Here is an 18,264-nt window from a genome sequence, read left to right as displayed (position 1 = left end):
TGACCCGAGCCCCCAGGAGTTCCCTTGCACCCCTCCTGTTGAGTAGGGACTCCCCACCACAATCTGTGGATGGCCCCCCATGGGAGCACCATGCCACGAAGCCGGTTACACGTTACCACTTCTCACGGTCATATCTTCTCCCTTGATTGGCCAACTCACTCCAATTCCACCACAGTGTTACATGCATGTCGTGTGGCCACGTCAAAAATCCCCAAAATAACTATCACCTGAGCACATCATTTGGGAGGCTTTTCAAGAGAGCCGAGTGGGATTGTCAACTTTGTTAAGCTGCAGCTCTGCAGCCCAGAGTCCTGTCTGTGGAGGATGTGGCAGTGGGGAAGACCATGAAGGCGACCACCATCAATCGCAGTGGTATGGGGCAAGCGTGGGGTCCTGGGCAGGCTCAGCCTTGCTTCCCCTGGCTTCCCAACAGCAGCCAGGGCTACCACCACATTCTTGGCTGTGGACCTAAGGAATGTCTGAACGCAGGGACGGCTTCCCCACAGACCCGCCACCGGCTCTTGGTGTCCTGCTCCAGCAGTTGGTGACCAGGTTCCTAAGAGGCTCTATCTTGTCCCTTCGGGGTCCTTGGGGGCTGTCTAGTGCTTTCTCTAACTCTCCTTTCCAGATCCTTCTTCCCAGCTTATCTCTACAATGCATTCTGTATTCCAGAATACCTATCCATGGTGTTCCTACTTTCCCCGTTGAACGAAGGGGCTGCTCCCTCCTAGGCCAGCACTGGGCACACCTCCACCACGGGGACTGGGACACTGCATGAGGTCGGGGCCAGGTTACAGGAGCTCTCAGGCCTGGCCCAAGCAGTGCAGGTCTCTAATACCTCAGCTGTGCAGGACCAACCCCCGCGGGGGCCTTGCTGGTGCTGTCATTGTGACACATGGCAGTAGATGGCAGCAGAGCACCTCTAGGGAAAGGCCCTCTTCTGGGCCAGTGTACACTTCCCCGGGAGTCTCTGCTTCAGGGCTAGAGGTTTCTGCACCCAAACCTGGGTCTGCATGGTTCAGTTTTGCCTAATCTGGGGGCTCTAGGTCCAATGGCTTCCTAAAATTGATGGCTCTTCAAGGGGTCTTGGAAGTAACTTGAATTATGGCAGGCTGGGTGCACCTTTGCCTGCCCCAGACCCCACCCTCTATTCCATTTTGAAACCATACATGCTCCCCTGTCTGGTTCCCTGTGCTGGGGCTGTCCTGATATGTCTGGCCTCTGGAACACACACACACACACACACACACACACACACACACAAAAGGCATTCTGACTGCAAAGCCAAGATGGGGCCTCTCTCCCACCAGATGACAGGTACATCTGGACCACATCATGACTGACTGGGCTCTATGCCTGACAGCTTTCCCAGGACCCAGGGCATAAAAGCCAGGTTCCTGAAAGCAGCTTGTTCACCAGTCTTTTCAACACTGCTTAGTTCGTCTGCCCAGTACCCTCCATTTTGGAAACATCACCCCACTCCATTGGGGCTCGCTGCTTCTCCCCCATTAGGACCACCTGGTTCTAGGGGAGCAGTATCTCTCCTGCAGGCCTCAGTCCCACCGTGTTCTTACAAGCTGGAGCAACCCCAAGTCCTTTCTCTAAGATTTCTCATGGAACTAAGGGGAGAGAGTCCCTCTGCCCTGGTTTCAAAAAAGTGTGAGAGGCCAGCAGTCAGGGCCAAGCTGAGCAAGGACCAGCAGACACAACAGGCCCCAGACTTCCGTTGCTGGCTTTTGCATAAAGTAACCCCAATCCCACTCACTCCAGGTAAATGCTGTACCTGTCTGAGTCTGCCCAGGACATCTGTTGGCTTTGCCAGTTGGCTGCTCCAATCTGGCTAGCACCTTTGCTTTTGTACCTCTTTGTCTCCTATCACACTGTCTCCTCCACCCAGGACATCTTTCCCTTCAAGGCTAGCTGTGTCTGGTGAAATTCCTCCTGCCTCTCAAGTCACTTCCTCTGAGTGGCATTTTCTGAGCCTCAGGCCTTGGTCACACAAACATGTTTGGGACCTCACCTCCTCCTGGCAGGACCTAAGAGTGCAGCCCCAACCCAAGCTGAAGGTAGGGTGGCTGGTGGGTGGTCCCAGGGCTCTCACCTGTACAGGAGCCGGCCCCGGTCCCGTGCACTGATCTTCCCCCACAATCCGTTCTCAAAGGCATCCTTCGCTGCAGCCACTGCCTTGTCAACATCACTGACCTGGGCCAAGGACACCTGGCAGATGACCTGTGGTGGAGCAGAGCCATGAGGCCCTCCCTGGACTCCACATACACAGAAGCTCCACACCACCCGCTCCCCTAGCCACCTGGAGGGCTCTGAGGTGATGGTCGGCCAATAGGAGGGCCCTGGAAGGGTGTGCACAATGAGGACAGGCAAGGCCTTCAGAGGGACCTATTTGTGTTTCTACACATAAGGATCCTTCCACTTGCCCACAGAGCCCCAACACAGCAACAGATTCAGGCTGCAGTTACAAGGCTGAGGATCAGCTTACTGTTTCCAAGCCAAGAGCAGCAGCTCATTAATTTAGTGAGTCCCAGGTGGGAGGTTTATTTCTTAAGGGAAATAGTCTAGACATTGATGGCAGAACCATTCCATCGCCCATCCTTGCTCTGTGTCCTCACAGTGCCCACGTGCGCTAGAGGGCAGGCTCCCACATACCTGCCACCTGGGCTTGGCCGGAGCCAAACCCAGGAGGAGACAGAAGTGGGGGCGGGGCCAGCACTTGGTCACCGCAGGCCCAGTGCACCTCCCTGTCCAAGGACCCAGCATCCAGCATGCCCAGTCCACACAGCCTGCCTTCTGGGATCCTCAGAAGAAGCCTCAAAGTTGTAAAGTTCCCAATTTCTGCCTGAGGGCACTGTACCTCCTTGTGTAAGTCCTCACACCTTGTCCACACCTTCATCAACCACTTTCTTTAAACTCTTCAAATGACTCATTTTGAGTGTGCTGTTTTCTGCAGGCCCTGAGGGATGCTACAGTGTGGAGCAGAATGGAAAACTATCAGTATGCACCTGTGCAGTAAGTGTCCTTTCAGGTAGGTGTGCACGTAAGAGAACACAACATGCATGTACTGGGTGGGTCATGACATAAGAGGGTCGCAGTGAAGACCACCTGACAAACACAGGATCTAAGGAAGAATTTTCCAACAGTGGGGTGTACACATATTCAAGAAAGTAGAGGCCATGCTAGGGTTATCGTTGAAGTGTGGAGGAGGAGGGAATGGCTTCATTTCCTTTTTGGTGGGGTGTGGGGAGGGCTTAACTCTTCCCATTCTCTGAAGCAAGCTCCAGACTTTTGGAGTCCTCCTGACTCCCTGCCATTCATCCTCTCTGGGCCATTCCTGTAGGGAGGACTGGAAACTGACTGCAAACCTTTTGCATCCAAGCAGAGGCCCCTTGGGCCAGGACCCCCAGATGCCAGGTAGGGGAGTAGGTGGGTAAAGAGGCCACAGGGGGAGCAGGGAAGATGGAGTGCTAAGCCTGCACTCACATTTCCATCTGTTGGGTTGATGGTCTCATAGGTCTTGGCACCCTCGGCGTCCACAAACATGCCCCCGATGAAGAGCTGGTGGGGCATTTGGAGGGTCAGCTTGTTCACTGCCTTTTCCACCTGGGAAGGGAGTTTTTGCAGGTGTCAGTTGCAGTGTTGATTCTTTACATGGTGCATCAGTGATGGATACAAACCCACAGAGAGACATAGGAAATACAAACAGATAGATAACCACTTGTGCATGCACGCACACGCTCCAAGGGCGCCAGGGCTCAAGGTCCTTCAGCCTTCTCAGGTCTCTTTTGCCCAATCTGGTCTTCCTGCCTTGGCCCATGGAGCTATTACATGCACAGTGGTGTGAGCTTTGTGATAAGAAGAGATGAACAACACAGAATCTGAGGCCAGACTACTTAGGCTGCAACCCCAGTCCTGCCATTTACCTGCTGTGTGGCCTTGGGTGGTTGCCTGACCTCCACACGTAAGAAGTGCCAGCTGGTAGAGAGACACTTGTGAGTCACCAGACATGAGGCCAACCCCATCGCTCACTTCCCTAGAGACCTGAATTTTCACACTTCAGACCTGAAATTTCTTCTAGGGTGCCATTCCTCTCCTGAAATCTATTTGTCAGTCATCTGTCCACAATCCCAAGGCCAACCTGGTGTCCATCTGGCCATCTGTACTTTCTTCATCTTTTGTTCCGAACAAACTATCCCAATGGTAATTCCTACGGGAACTGGTAGTCTACCAAGACATCTCAGGATGATTTTTCAAGAGTTTGTTTTAAAAATAAATTTGTAATTACATCATCACACTTACATATATACAAGCTGAACATATAGAATCATTTGTTTTCCTTATTGGGAAAATATTTCCAATTCCCCATTCTCTCTCTTTCTCCCCTCTACTTCCCTCTCCCTCTCTCTTTCTCTCCCTGTTTGGCATCAACAAAAGAAATTTGATGCACAGGTGGTGAAAGAGCTGAGAGGCCATGAGTCAAACCAGAGATTGACAACAGCAGGAAGCCCCTGCCACAACTAGACTAGAAGGACAAGTGGAGGAAGTGGTGGTACCAAAACTAGGGCCTAGGGTCCCCCAGAAGAACTAGAGTCCTGGCAGGGTGATCTGGCAGGGGCTGGCACCACAGCAGAGATGAGGTCACTACTGGGAAAAACCACCAAATGAGAAGGAGAGTGAGAAGTACACTGTAAAAGTCTCTTAATACCCTAGTATCAGGGCCTCTGAGTGGCTCATTTGGTTAAGTGTCCGACTCTTGATTTTGGCTCAGGTCATGATCTCAGGGTCATGAGACCAAACCCCACACTGGGTTCTATGCTGAGTTTGGAGCCTGCTTGAGTCTTTCTCTCTCTCTCTCTCTCTCTGTCATTCTCTCTCTCAAAAGAAAATTAAAATTAAAAAAAAAAATCCTAGTCTCATGTCTTGGGACCAGAATTTGTCCCATAGATAACAATTATTTCTGTTGCATTTGCCTAACTGTGCTGACATCCTCAGGGTATGCAGGGTTACCAGAGAGAGCTTGGGAGACTGAAGGTGGGCTCTTGGGTGCACTGGTTTCCTGGTGTCCAAGTTTACCCCATGTGTCACTGTGGATCCACAGATGTGGGTGTCTGAGGGATCTATCTGCAAGGCCAAGCCCACATGGAAGACTTAGGACTCACATAGTCAATGATGCACTCGCTGGCTTCGTCGCCCCCTCGTAGCTTTCTCACTAGTAGTTGGATGAAGTCCCCAAAGGTGGTTGCCATGTAAACATCTTCATTTTCTAATTCCAGTCCATCACACAGCTCTTTTACTTCCTCAACCAGTCTGGAGGAAAGAAAGTGGAAAAGTGAGAGCATTGGAAGAGGCTTGGTAGAACTGCATCATTGTGGTGGCAGAGGTCATGGTGCCGAACCCATTTTCCCAGAAGGAACCTTCATCTTAACACCTAAGGTATGAGTGTCAATTTAGAACTGGGGTTCAGAACCCAGTCCATGGATTCAGAAGCTCCCAGTTTCAAGTTCTGGCTTCACTACTTATTAATTTGTGACCTTGGGCAAGTGAAAAACTCCTCTGTGCCTTAGTTTCTTTGCTTGCAAAACTGGAATAGTAATAGCTCCTTCACTAGTTTCTGATAAGTGACACAACCTATATGTTGATAATAATAATCAAAATGAGATTAATAACCATCTTTGAAAGACATTGTTAAGAGAATGAAAAGACAAACCACAGTTTGGGAGAAATAATTCCGAACAACATATCTGATAAAGGACTTATATTCAGACTATATAAAGAAATCTCAAATTTCAATACTAGGATAAAACAAGTAAAAATTGGGCAAAAGAGTGAACAAATGCTTCACCAAAGAAAAAATACAGATGTCAAAAAACATATGAAAATATGTTCAACATCACTAGTCATTAGGGAAATGAAGATTAAAACAACAATGAGATATGCCTACACACATACCAGAATATCTAATATTAAAGTCTGACCTCAGGGGGAGCAGTTAAGGTGGCAGAGGAGTAGGAGACCCTAAGCTTACCTTGTCCCTTCAATACAGCTAGATAGTTATCAGTTCATTCTGAACACCTGTGAAAGCGATTGGCGATCTGAGAAAAGAAATGTTGCAACTCTACAAGTAGAAAAGTGACCACTTTCTGGAGGGTAAAAGGTGTGGAGACCTGAATCTGGATGACATATCTGAGGACACAGTAGAGGGGACAGAGCCTGTTTAAAGAGGCTACTGCAAAGTACAAGCAATGGAGAGCAAAATCAGAACTGGAAGTCTGCTACAATGGGATATGTCCCTGACTTAAACGCGCTCAGGTGGGACAGCATGGTCTCAGGATTCCCAGGGTCACAAGAATGTGGGTGCCTGAGCACAGCAGAATTCCCAAGCACAAGAGTGGGGAAGCTGACTGAAAACAGTGAGTCTAGGTGTCAGCTTTCTGCTCTGTGTTGCCATAAACTGTGAACTACTTACTGCACAGTTGTGTGACCACTTTTCTGGCAGGGGTCCAGCAAAAGGCAGAAGCATGACCACCCTCATCCCTCAGGAGGAACAGTGTGGGTTGGCACTGCAGGAATCCATAAAATTCAGAGTTTTGAAATTCAGTTGCATGCCTGAGATGAAAAGTCATGGACCTGGTGAACGCAGAGTTTGGATTGAAACCAGGGAGAAAAGACTGATGGACTGCTCTTCTGTGAGGGCTCACTGAAGACTTGAGGACGTGAACTTTCAGCTCCAGGGCTAGCAAGAAGAATGCAGTAATATTCATCCATTCATGGTGCAAAAGAGCACCACATAGTGGAATCCAGAGCCACTTACACTGAGCCTTGCCTCTGCACAACTGGGACACATCTGCAGTAGAGCAGGGGCACCTGAGAATTAGCACAATAGGCTCCACCCCCAGAAGCCCAGCATGAACAAATGGCTCACACCAATGTTGACTGGTTAAAGAGGGCTACAAAGCTTCAGCTCTTGGGGAAAACAGTGTACAACATTCTTGGTTTTCATTATTTAGTCTTTCAGTGGTTTTTTCAGTACTTTTCTTATTTTTTCAATTCTTTTTTTTCTTGCCTTAATTTTTTATTTTATTTGTTTATTTTTTAATAATAAATTTATTTTTTATTGGTGTTCAATTTGCCAACATACAGAATAACACCCAGTGCTCATCCCGTCAAGTGCCCCCCCTCAGTGCCCGTCACCCATTCACCCCCACCCCCCACCCTCCTCCCCTTCCACCAACCCTAGTTCGTTTCCCAGAGTTAGGAGTCTTCCATGTTCTGTCTCCCTTTCTGATATTTCCTACCCATTTCTTCTCCCTTCCCCTCTATTTCCTTTCACTATTATTTATATTCCCCAAATGAATGAGACCATATAATGTTTGTCCTTCTCCAATTGACTTATTTCACTCAGCATAATACCCTCCAGTTCCATCTACGTCGAAGCAAATGGTGGGTATTTGTCATTTCTAATGGCTGAGTAATATTTCAATTCTTTAAAAAATATTTTTAATTTTAGTTTATATATGTTCTATATATTATATTTGTTTCCTTTCATTGTTATACACACACACACACACACACACACACACACACACAGATTCCAAAATAGAAAAGAAAGAAACACACAGAATATATATGTGTGTGTGTGTGTGTTTCTTTCTTTTCTATTTTGGAATCTAGTTTCTTTTAATAAGCACATCAAAACATACCCCAGGAACTAGTTTTTTGTTTTGTTTCTTGTTCTTTTTGTTTTTTTCTTTTGTCGTCGTTGTTGATTCTTTTTCTCTTTTCTTTTCTAGACAAAAGTGATAAGCAGAGTTATTCACCCCAAAAGAAAGAACAGGAGTTAGTACTTAGTCAATATGAATATAAGTAAGATGTCTGAACTAGAATTTAAAATGACGATTATAAAGTTACTAGCTGGGCTTGAAAAAAGTAGTGAAGACACTAGAGAATCCCTTACTGTTGAGATAAAAGAATTAAAACCTAGTCAGGGCAAAATTAAAAATGCTATCGAGACGCAGTCCCAATGGAAGCAACAAAAATGAGGATGAACAAAGCAGAAAAGAGGATCAGTGATATAGAAGATAAAATAACGGAAAATGTGGAAAATGAAAAGAAGAGAGAAAGAAAACTATTATATCATGAAGGGAGACTGAGAGAACATGAAGCAAAATAATATCTGAATAATAAGGGTCCCAGAAGATGAGGAGTAGGAGAAAGGGGCTGAAGGTCTATTTGAACAAATTATAGCTGAGAATTTCCTTAATCTAGGGAAGGAAACAGGTACCCGAGTCCAGGAGGCACAGAGAACCCCCTAAAAAAATCAATAAAAATAGGTCAAAACATCAACATTTAATACTGAAGCTTACAAATTTCAGAGATACAGAGAAAATCCTGAAAGCAGCTCAGGGCAACGAGTCCTTAACCCACAAGAGTAGAAATATAAGGCAGACAGCAGAACTGTCAACAGAGACCTAGCAGGCCAGAAAGGACAGACATGACACATCCAAGATGCTGAATGGGAAAAATATGCAGCCAAGAACACTTTATCCAGCAAGGCTGTCATTCAGAATAGGAGAGCTAAAAGTTTCCAAGGCCAACAGAAAGTAGGGAATTTGTGAATACTAAACCAAGAATATCCCCTTTAATATTTCTTAATATTAAGAAATATTAAAGGGGATCCTTTGAACAAGGAGTGATCCCAAAAGTAATGAAGACCAGAAAGGAAAAGAGACAATCTACAGTAATAGACTTTACAGGTAATAAAATGGCACTATATTCATATCTTTCAATAAATACTATGTATGTAAATGGACTCATGCTCAAATGAAAAAACATGGGATATCAGAATGGATAAAAAAAAAAACCCTAGGCCCACTGACATGCTGTCTATAAGAGACTAATTTTAGATCCAAAGACACCACCAGATTGAAAGTGAGGAGGTGGAGAACCATTTATCATGTTAATGGACATCAAAAGAAAGCTGGAGTAGCAATAGTTCTTTCAGACAAACTAGATTTTAAATCAAAGACTAAAAAGAGATGAAGGACAGTACATCATAATAAGAGTGTCTATCCAACAAGATCTAATAATTTTAAATATTTATTCCCCTAACTTGGGAGCAGCCAAATATATAAACCAATTAATAACAAAATTAAAGGAGTGCTTGGGTAGTTCAATTAAGCATCTGCCTTGGGCTCAGGTCATGATCCCAGGGTCCTTGGATTGAGCCCCGCATTGGGCTCCTTGCTCAGCAGAGAGCCTACTTCCCCCACTCCCTCGGCTGCTCCCCCTGCTTGTATACCCTCTCTCTCTCTCTGTCAACTAAAATCATTTAAAAATAACAAAATTAAAGGAAGTCGTTGATAATAGTACAACAATAGGGGACTTTAACACCCCACTCACAGCAATGGACAGATTATCTAAGCAGAAGATCAACAAAGAAACAGGGCTTTGAATGACAAACTGGATCAGATGGACTCCACAAATATATTCAGAGCATTTCACCTTAAAGCAGCAAAATACATATTCTTCTTAAGTGCACATGGAACATTCCCCAGAAGAGATCACATATTGGGTCACAAATCAGGTCTCAACCCATACCAAAGGATTGAAATGAAACTATGCATATTTTCAGAGTACAATTCTATAAAACATGGAGTCAACCACAAGAAAAAATTTGGAAGGCCCACAAATTCACAGAAGTTAAAGAACATCCTACTGAAAAATGAATGGGTTGACCAGGAAATCAAAGGGTAATTGTTAAAAATACATGGAAGCAAAGGAAAATGAAAACAAAGAACCTTTGAGATGTAGCAAAGGCAATCCTAAGAGGGAAATATATAGCAATACAACCCTTTCTCAAATAGCAAGAAAAGTCTCAAAGATACAACATAACCTTACACCTAAAGGAGCTGGAAAAAGAACAGCAAATAAAACCTAAATCCAGCAGAAGAAGAGAAATAATAAAGATTAGAGAAGAAATCAATGACATGGAAGTCAAAGAATGGTAGAACAGATCAACAAAATTAGGAGCTAGTTCATTGAAAGAATTAAGAAGATTGATAAACCCATAGCCAGACTTATCAAAAAGAATAAAGAAGGCACACAAATAAATGAAATCATGAATGAAAGAGGAGCGTTCACAACCAATAGCAAAGAAATACAAACAATTATAAGAGAATATCATGAGCAATTATATGCAAACAAATTAGGCAATCTGGAAGAAATGGATGCATTCCTAGAAACATATAAACTACTAAAACTGAAACAGGAAGAAATAGAAAACCTGAACAAACCCATAACCAGCATAGAATTTGAATCAGTAATCAAAAATCTTCCCAAAAACAAGAGTCCTGGGCCTGGTGGCTTCCCAGGGAAATTCTATTGAATATTTAAAGCATTAATATTTATTCTTCTTAAGCTGTTTCAAAAACTAGAAATGGAAGGAAAGATTCCAAACTCATTCTATGAGGCCAATATTACCTTGATCTCCAAACCAAAGACCTCATCAAAAAAGAGAATTACAGACCAATATCCCTGATGAATATGGATGCAAAAATTCTAAACAAGATACCAGCTAATAGGATCCAACAATACCATAAAAGGATTATTCACCATGACCAAGTGAGGCTTACTCTTGGGATGCAGGTGTGGTTAAACATCCACAAATCAATCATTGTGATACATCACATTAATAAAAGAAAAGAGAAGAACCACATGATCCTCTCAATAGATGCAAAACAGCATTTGATAAAATACAGGATCCTTTCTTGATTAAAATGCTCTGCCATGTAGGGATAGAGGGAACATACCTCAATATGTTCTAAAGCCATGTGAAGGACTCACAGGGAATATTATTCTCAATGGGGAAAAACTGAGAACTTTTACCCTAAGGTCAGGAACACAACAGAGATGTCCACTCTCACCACTGTTGCTCAACATAGTACTAGAAGTCCTAGCCTCAGCAATCAGACACCAAAAAGAAATAAAAGGCATTCAAATTGGCAAAGAAGAAGTCAAACTCTCCCTCTTTGCAGATGACATGATATTGTACATAGAGAACCCAAAAGACTCCACCCCAAGATTGCTAGAACTGATACAGGAATTCAGCAAAGTGGCAGGATATAAAAATCAATGCACAGAAATCAGTTACATGTCTATACACTAACAACGAGACTGAAGAAGGAGAAATCAAGGAATCTATCTCATTTATAATTGCACTAAAAACCGTAAGATACCTAGGAATAAACCTAACCAAAGAGGTAAAGGATCTGTACTGTGAAAACTATAGAACAGTTATGAAAGAAGGCACAAAAAGACGGAAAAACACGCCATGCTCATGGATTGGAAGAATATTATGAAAATGTCTCTGCTACCCAGAGCAATCTACACGCTCAATGCAATCTCTATCAAAATACCATCAACATTTTTCACAGAGCTGGAACAGAAAACGGTAAAATTTGTATGGAACCAGAAAAGACCCCAAATAACCAAAGTAATGTTGAAAAAGAAAACCAAAGCTGGAGGCATCACAATTCCATACTTCAAGCTGTATTACAAATCTCTAATCATCAAGAAAGCATAGCACTGGCACAAAAGCCGACACATAGATCAATTGAACAGAATAGAGAACCCAGAAATGGATCCTCAACTCTATGATCTACTAATCTTTGACAAAGGCAAAGAATATCCAATGCAAAGATGTCTCTTCAACAGAAGATGTTGGGAAAATTGGACAGCCACATGCAGAAGAATGAAACAAAAATAACTCAAAATGGATGAAAAACTAGATGTGAGACAGGGATCCAGAAAAATCCTGGAGGAAAACACAGGCAGCAACTTCTCTGACTTCAGCTGCAGCAGCTTCTGCCAAACCTGTCTCCAAAGGCAAGGGAAACAAAAGCAAAAATGAACTATTGGACTTCATCAAGATAAAAAGCTTATGTACAGCAAAGGAAACAGTCAATAAAACTAAAATGCAACCTACAGAACGGGAGAATATATATGCAAATGACATATCAGATAAAGGGTTAGTATCCAAGATATATAAAGAACTTATCAAACTCAACACCTCGCAAAACCCAAACAATCCAGACAAGAAATGGGCAGAAGACACAAACATTTTCCAAAGAAGACATACAAATGGCCAATAGACAGATGAAAAAATGCTCCACATCACTTGTCATCAGGAAAATACAATCCAAAACCACAATGAAATACCACCTCACACTGGTTAGAATGGCTAAAATTAACAACTCAGGAAACAACAGATGTTGAGGAAGATGCAGAGAAAGGGAAATGCAAACTGTTGGTGGGAATGCAATATGGATGTTTCTCAAGAAGTTAAAAATAGAACTATTCTACAACCCAGAAATTGCACTACTAGGTGTTTATCCAATGGATACAAACATAGTGATTTGAAGCAGCACAGGTACCCCAATGTTTGTAGCAGCAATGTCCAAAATAGCCAAAATGTGGAACAAGTCCAGATCTCCATAGACAGATGAATGGATTAATAAGATGTGGTGTGTGTGTGTGTGTAATGGAATATTATTCAGCCATAAGAAAGAATGAAATCTTGCCATATGCAGTGATGTGGATGGAAATATAGGGTATTATGTAAGCGAAATAAGTCAGTCAGAGAAACACAAATACCATATGATTTCACTCAAATGTGGAATTTAAGAAACAAAACAGATGAACATAGGAGAAGATAAGAAAAACTAAAGTAGAATAAAAGCAGGGAGGGAGGCAAACCATAAGAGACTCTTAACTGTAGGAAACAAGTTGACAGTTGCTGGAGAGAAGGTGGGCAGGAGGGTGGGCTAATTGGTGTAGGCTTTAGGGAGGGCACTTGATGGAATGAGCACTGGGTGTTCTATGCAACTGATGATAACTAAATTCTATTCCTGAAACTAATAATAGTATATGTTAACGAAAATGGATTTAAACACAAAATTCAAATTAAATTAAAATCTGACAATATCAATTATTGGTAAAGATGTAGAGCGACTGCATTTGTAAACCAGGAGTGACAGGTTAGCTTGCAACATATACACAATAATTTATATTTATTCCCACCATATTTTGGAAAGTGAGCACATATCTTTTCTTCCTGCCTGGGATATGTAGACAAGGCTGAAGGTGGGGTAATTATCTTGCCCTAATGAAGGAAAATGATAGGAGGATCTTGGGTCTAATAGCATCATGGAATGTCATGCCAGCTTGGGACTGCCCATAAGTGAAAGTTTTACCAAGTATATAAAACTCCAAATTTAAGCCACAGTTTCTCAGGTTTCTGATACTCACCACTGAATGTAAGCACTTTCTGATACAGTGGTATTATGTGTGATTTTATTTGTTCTTTATGCTTTACATTTTTCCAAATTTATAAAGAATCCCTTTGTGAAAAGCCCATAACTTGTTTCCACCCCTCAATTTGTATTACCAATTCATAATACTACAAGACCTTGCCTACGGGTTTCTAAAAGTAATTTTTTCTTTGTAAAGTCATAGACAATGGCAATTTTTAATGACATTAAAGAAAATATGTTTCATAAAAAAAAAAGATGTAGAGCGACTGAACTCTCCTACATTGCTGGTGGGATTGTTTAAAATGGTACGGTGGGATTGTTTAAAATGGTACTTTGGAAACTGTTTTGGGTAGTGGTTGGCAGTTTCTTAAAAATCAAACATATACTTCCCATTTCACTCTTAGGTATTTACTCAAGAAAAACGAAACCTTATATATAAGACAGAAAATGGTGGAACTGAAGTTCCAAAGATCCATCCTTCCACATAAACAACCATTGAACTTGCGGAATCATCTGATTCCAATGTTCTGAACTCTAGAGGAGTCAGACACGTGCAGCATCCAGGAAAGGACATGATGAGACTGTAAACATCAGTAAATTTCAGCCTTTCATGACATATTACTCCCCATCCCTGTGGTAGGAGGCAGTGAGGGCAGCTGGCCTCATTCCCGATGCAGCTTTCTGGAGCCAGGGTGGGCAATAAGGATCTTGTCTCCTGCATATCTAGACTGTGTGCTCTGAGTGCTGATGTTGCTTTTGGTCACCGAGGGGCCAGTGCAAAGGTGGCAGCTACATCCTAACTCCAAAGGCTGAGGCAGCCTGCAGGACAGCAAAAGACACAGTACTCATTCCCCTCTTTTGGGAGTCAGATATTTAAGAAAATCCTTGTTAGGCTACTGGCTGACCACAGAGACAACAGAACAGAAACTTTAATTTCTACATACAACAAAGAATATACACTTAGCAAAAAAAGGGGGAAACAGTTTGGGAAAGTCACAAATGGATGGCTCTAACCCTCCACAAGCTAGATTTAGCAATCACTGAAGAATGAGACAATCACATTCTCTGAACTACCACAACATAACCCTCCAGTTTTAAACAAAAATATGTAAAACATACAAGGAAATAGGCAAATATCGCTAATGGACAGGAAAAATAAAAGACTTTGGAAGAAATCACTCTCTAGGAAGATCAGATATTAGAATTATTAGTCAAAGATGTTAGTTAAGTCAACTGTCTTTAAATATATACAATGATTTAAAGGAAACCATGAACAAAGAACTAAAGGAAATATGGAAAATGATTTATGAGAAAATGAGAATGTCAATAAAGATAGAAATTTTAATAAAAAAGCAAAAATTCTGAAGCTGACAAGTACAATAACTAAAATAAAAGACTCACTAGAGAGGTTCAACATTAGCTTTGAACAAGCAGAAGAAAGCATTGGTGAACTTGAAATTATCCAGTATGAAGAAGTACTGTGGCCGAGTTCAAAAAGGGTGTTGCCTGTGTTCTCCTCTAGGATTTTGATGGAATCTTGTCTCACATTTAGATCTTTCATCCATTTTGAGTTTATCTTTGTGTATGGTGCAAGAGAGTGGTCTAGTTCATTCTTCTGCATGTGGATGTCCAATTTTCCCAGCACCATCTATTGAAGAGACTGTCTTTCTTCCAGTGGAGAGTCTTTCCTCCTTTATCGAATATTAGTTGACCATAAAGTTCAGGGTCCACTTCTAGGTTCTCTATTCTGTTCCACTGATCTGTGTGTCTGTTTTTGTGCCAGTACCACACTGTCTTGATGACCACAGCTTTGTAGTACAACCTGAAATCTGGCATTGTGATGCCCCCAGCTACGGTTTTCTTTTTTAAAATTCCCCTGGCTATTCGGGATCTTTTCTGATTCCACACAAATCTTAAAATAATTTGTTCTAACTCTCTGAAGAAAGTCCATGGTATTTTGATAGGGATTGCATTAAACGTGTAAATTGCCCTGGGTAACATAGACATTTTCACAATATTAATTCTTCCAATCCATGAGCATGGAATATTTTTCCATCTCTTTGTGTCTTCCTCAATTTCTTTCCGAAGTGTTCTATAGTTTTTAGGGTATAGATCCTTTACCTCTTTGGTTAGGTTTATTCCTAGGTATCTTACTTGGCCACAGTAACTTCTTGCAAGATACATCCATGAAGGCAAAAGAAACAAAAGCAAAAATGAACTATTGGGACTTCATCAAGATAAGAAGCTTTTGCACAGCAAAGGATACGGTCAACAAATCTAAAAGACAACCTACAGAATGGGAGAAGATATTTGCAAATGACCTATCAGATAAAGGGCTAGTTTCCAAGATCTATAAAGAACTTATTAAACTCAACACCAAAGAAACAAACAATCCAATCATGAAATGGGCAAAAGACATGAACAGAAATCTCACAGAGGAAGACATAGACACGGCCAACATGCACATGAGAAAATGCTCTGCATCACTTGCCATCAGGGAAATACAAATCAAAACCACAATGAGATACCACCTCACGCCAGTGAGAATGGGGAACATTAACAAGGCAGGAAACCACAAATGTTGGAGAGGATGCGGAGAAAAGGGAACCCTCTTACACTGTTGGTGGGAATGTGAACTGGTGCAGCCACTCTGGAAAACTGTGTGGAGGTTCCTCAAAGAGTTAAAACTAGATCTGCCCTACGACCCAGCAATTGCACTGTTGGGGATTTACCCCAAAGATACAGATGTAATGAAACGCCGGGACACCTGCACCCTGATGTTTCTAGCAGCAATGTCCACAATAGCCAAACTGCAGAAGGAGCCTCGGTGTCCATCGAAAGATGATGGATAAAGAAGATGTGGTTTATGTATACAATGGAATATTCCTCAGCCATTAGAAACGACAAATACCCACCATTTGCTTCAACGTGGATGGAACTGGAGGGGATTATGCTGAGTGAAGTAAGTCAATCGGAGAAAGACAAACATTGTATGTTCTCATTCATTTGGGGAATATAAATAATAGTGAAAGGGAATATAAGGGAAGGGAGAAGAAATGTGTGGGAAATATCAGAAAGGGAGACAGAACCTAAAAGACTCCTAACTGGGAAACGAACTAGGGGTGGTGTAAGGGGAGGAGGGCGGGTGGTGGGGGTGACTGGGTGCCAGGCACTGAGGGGGGCACTTGACAGGATGAGCACTGGGTGTTATTCTGTATGTTGGTAAATTGAACACCAATAAAAAATAAATTTATTTAAAAAAAAGGAAATGGAAGAAATATTTGAAGTAATAATACTGTGAATTTTCTAAAGACACTAACTCATAGAAACAGAGGCTCAAAGAACACCAAGTAGTATTTTTTAAAAACCCACATATCTACACAAGCATGTCATATTCAAACTGCAGAAAATAAAAGATAAAGAGAAAATCTTGTAAGAAATCAGAGGGAAAAATTCCTTACTCATATAAGAACAAGTATGATAATTACATTGGACTTTTCTTCAGAAACCATGCAAGTAAGAGGTGGAGTCAACTATTTAGAGTATCAAAAGAAGAAGTTAACATAAAATTCTGTATCCAGCAAAATTATTCTTCAAAAGTGAAAGAAAAATAGTTTCTCAGAAAAACAAAAAATTGAGGAAATTTGTTGACATTTGCTTTGCCTTGGAGACCCCTGACACCTTCATCCTTATAGACACAGATATATATATATATATATATATATATATATATATATATATATATATTATATATTATATATAAATATCTCTGTATTCCTCAAGAATATATATATATATATATTCTTCTTTGTATAGATATACAGATGGGTATATAGATATACAGAGAGACAGCTATAGATATATTTTCTGCCCTGTCAGCTGGGAGGGCCAAGAAGCAATGACACACAAGTAGAAATAAGCACACCTAGCACCCACATCTTCCAATAAAAGCAAGCAAGGATTCTCGGAGAAATGCCTGATTCTAGGGCTATGGCAGGGAAGGTACAAGAACATCCTGTAGTGCCACAAAGTAAGGAAGAGCTTATAAAAGGAACGTGGGATGTTAAAGGTGTACAAGATCCAAAGTGTAATTTTGTCTATTTACTTTGTCTTTCCCAAAGCACATACAGTCTAGGAATTATATCTATTTGTTCCACTATAATCCTAACTCAGGCACAGTGCCTTACTAATAGTAGGTGCTCAACAAATATTCATAGATGACACAAGTGAATGCATGACGTCACATTGTGCCCCTAATTCACACAAATTCCGAGCCACATCCTACATCCTCCACTTGTAGCAGGGATTTGATTTTTCTGAGCTCCAAAGAGAATCATACATTGGGTTTTGATACATTTCATCTGGTTTAAAGGGGCCAAATTTCCAGCTTCACAGAGAGCCTTTACACTCTGACTTTCCCATCCCTCTCATCTCTCAGCTTTACTGCATTCTCAAAGTGATTAGTTGGCTATATAGCACTCATATGTAGCAATGTTGAACAGCCAAGTGTCAAGGACAGAGCCAAGAGGACACAAGCAAGCCTTGCACAGAGGGGGCATCTATTCATTCCTTCACATGCCTTTGGTAGTATTACTCAACCAGTGGTGGATCTTTAATTCTTAATTCTCCATCCTGGGTACAAGACAGCCAAGGTATATTTTTTTCATAGGCTGTCCAGTTCTCTCATGAGATGTGTGTTTTCTCTTTATCTCTCCGTAGTCCCCTTCTCATTCTCCTCTATCTTGTATCTTGGGAGGCTGGATTTTGTGGGATATACTAAAGTTGCATATACTATAAAGTCACAAGTCTTTGGACTTCTGGCTTTATTTGGCCAATAGGAGATAATGGTAGGAAACTGGAGGATAAGAGAAAAGAGGTTGGGGTATTTATCCTCTTGTTCTCTCACTGCTGATCCATAGGCTGGAAAGGTTGTGTTTCCATTCCA

At 42.0% G+C, this 18,264-nt stretch overlaps 1 protein-coding gene across 3 annotated transcripts in view; it reads right to left on the bottom strand.

Moving 5' to 3' along the window:
* The window catches only part of ALDH1L1 (aldehyde dehydrogenase 1 family member L1), a 103,555-nt gene that overhangs the window by 32,979 nt on the left and 52,312 nt on the right, over positions 1-18,264 (bottom strand). For all 3 annotated transcript variants that reach the window (XM_041761137.1, XM_041761136.1, XM_041761135.1), the window contains exons 10-12: positions 5,169-5,316; positions 3,493-3,612; positions 2,102-2,229 (exon numbers count right to left, since the gene is read on the bottom strand). In XM_041761137.1, the coding sequence (XP_041617071.1) occupies positions 2,102-2,229; positions 3,493-3,612; positions 5,169-5,316 (396 nt within the window). The remainder of the gene's footprint in view (positions 1-2,101; positions 2,230-3,492; positions 3,613-5,168; positions 5,317-18,264) is intronic.

This window comes from Vulpes lagopus, chromosome 7, assembly GCF_018345385.1.
Source record: "Vulpes lagopus strain Blue_001 chromosome 7, ASM1834538v1, whole genome shotgun sequence".
Classification (NCBI taxonomy): domain Eukaryota; kingdom Metazoa; phylum Chordata; class Mammalia; order Carnivora; family Canidae; genus Vulpes; species Vulpes lagopus.
This window is presented reverse-complemented; position numbering and strand designations above follow the sequence as displayed.